At 64.1% G+C, this 1,943-nt stretch overlaps 1 protein-coding gene across 1 annotated transcript; it reads right to left on the bottom strand.

Annotated features, from left to right (window-relative positions):
- Window positions 1-337: 337 nt before the first annotated feature.
- Window positions 338-1,287, bottom strand: LOC122176274 (noggin-2-like). Its single transcript, XM_042864662.1, has one exon. The coding sequence runs from the start codon at window positions 1,285-1,287 to the stop codon at window positions 664-666; it is 624 nt and encodes a 207-aa protein (XP_042720596.1). The 3' UTR covers window positions 338-663.
- Window positions 1,288-1,943: the final 656 nt, after the last annotated feature.

Genomic DNA, 1,943 nt, shown 5'->3' with positions numbered 1-1,943 from the left:
CCTCCCAGAGCCGGAACACCAATGACAACGTCTGAAGAAGACAAAAAAAAAAAAAGGAAAATACAGCACAGAGGAACGGCCACCTTCAGGGATGCTGCTGCTCTTCCCCGGGGTTTCCTTTCCCGTTGTTAAAACCATCTCGACAAGAAAGAAATCTGTGCCCCCCCCCCCCCCCCCCCCCGGGGGGGGGGCGCGGGGGTTGGGGGGGGAAGGGTTTAAAATGTGGTCCTACGTTTTTAAAATAATAATAATAAAAATAATTATAATTATAATTAAAAAAAAAAAAAAAAAAAAAAAAAAAAACAGCTGCGATTTCCCCCTTTCCTTTAAAATCTCTCTATTTACACGGCTGGGATTTTTTTTTTTAGGTTTTTTTTTTTCTTTATTATTATTATTTTCCTTTCGTTAGAAGGCTATATACGTATAAAAATAGACATCTGATTGTAGTGCTTTACTGTGCCTTTGGCCTGCCCTGCAGTTCCTGGGTTCGCTTCTCCCCCTTTCAAATAAAATAACATTAAAATAAGTCAGACCCGGTTCCTCCCCCCGACCCCCCCATCACGCCCCGCGCTCGCCCCGAGGGGGAGGGCGGACGAACCCCCCCTCGGAAGATGCAGACGAGCAAAGAGAGCAGCGCGAGGGCCGGGGCGGCGCGGGGCCGTGCTAGCAGGAGCACTTGCACTCGGAGATGAGCGGGTACTGCACGGGGATCCAGGTGCAGTACTTCTGGCTGGACCAGCCCTGGCAGTGCCAGCGCAGGAACGTCTTGGTGACCGACTTGACGGGCTTGCAGAACATGCCCTCGGGCAGCGAGCAGGACTTCTCGGCGAAGCAGTTGCCCTCCTTGATGTAGCGCGGCCAGAAGCGGACGCCCAGGTCCTTCCAGGTGTAGAGCACGGGGCAGTAGGTGTACGCCCAGAGCCACTGCAGCACCTTCCGCCTCGCCTTCTTGCCCACCCGCAGCCGCGGCCCGCCCCGCTCCAAGCGCCGCAACTCCGCCGCCCGCGCCCGCCCCGCCGCCGCCTCGGCGCCCGCGGAAGCGTTGGCGGGGCCCGGCACGGCCACGGCCATGAAGCTGGGGTCGAAATGGCTGCCCAGCTTCTTGCGCAGAGTCCGCTCGTCCAGGTCCTGCTCCTTCGGGTCGTACTCGGGGTCCGGGTGCTCCACGATGTCTTTCACCGGCAGGTTGTCGCTGGGCGAGGGCCGCAGCCGCAGGAAGGGCTGCCCGGCGCCCGGCCGCAGCAGCCCCAGGCAGGAGCAGAGCAGGAGCGCCCCGATGGCCGTCATGCTCCGGGCGGGCCCGGCCCCCGGCTCGGCGCTGGCGTCCCCGCGGGGCTGGCGCTGCGGCGCGGCTCCTAGCGCTGCCCGGCGGCGCCGGCCAGCTCCCGGGGACTCATAAATAGGCAGAGACAAAGTCCGGCGAGGCCCGTTACTTTAAATAGCTCGGCCGGCGTTGTGTGACAGACGCATCTGAGGCGCTCGGCGGCCGCTGGCTCCCCGGGGCTCCCCGCTGGGCCGGCTCCAGCCGCGGCCCGGAGCGCCGGGGGTCCGTGCCTCCCTCGCGGGCGGCGGCGGCGGGCAGGGCAGGGCACGGCGGCGGCCGAGCCTTCCTCCTCCTCCCGCGCCTCCTCCTCCTCCTCCTCCTCCTCCTCCTCCTCCGCCGCCGCTCTCGCTCGCTCTCGCTCTCCCCCCAAAATTCACAGCGGACTCGTCTCCATCGCCATGGTGACAGCTGGGCTGAGCCCCACGACAGCTCGTCTAGACGGTGTGACAGGGTTTGGCGTGAGACCGGAGCCCGAGAATAAAACCCTCCTTTATAGCCGGGCGAGCCGGCCGAGGGGGCGGGGAGGAGGGTCACGACGGCGCGGCCGGCTCGGGCGGCCCCTGCGCGGGCACCGCCGGGGTGCGGGCTCAGGCGGCGGCGGGCGGCGGCGGCGGCGGCT

The sequence above is a fragment of the Lagopus leucura genome, unplaced genomic scaffold (assembly GCF_019238085.1).
Source record: "Lagopus leucura isolate 7727_CA_CO unplaced genomic scaffold, USGS_WTPT01 Super-Scaffold_760, whole genome shotgun sequence".
NCBI lineage: Eukaryota > Metazoa > Chordata > Aves > Galliformes > Phasianidae > Lagopus > Lagopus leucura.
The sequence above is the reverse complement of the archived record's forward strand: the minus strand, read 5'-3'. Positions and strand labels throughout refer to the sequence as shown.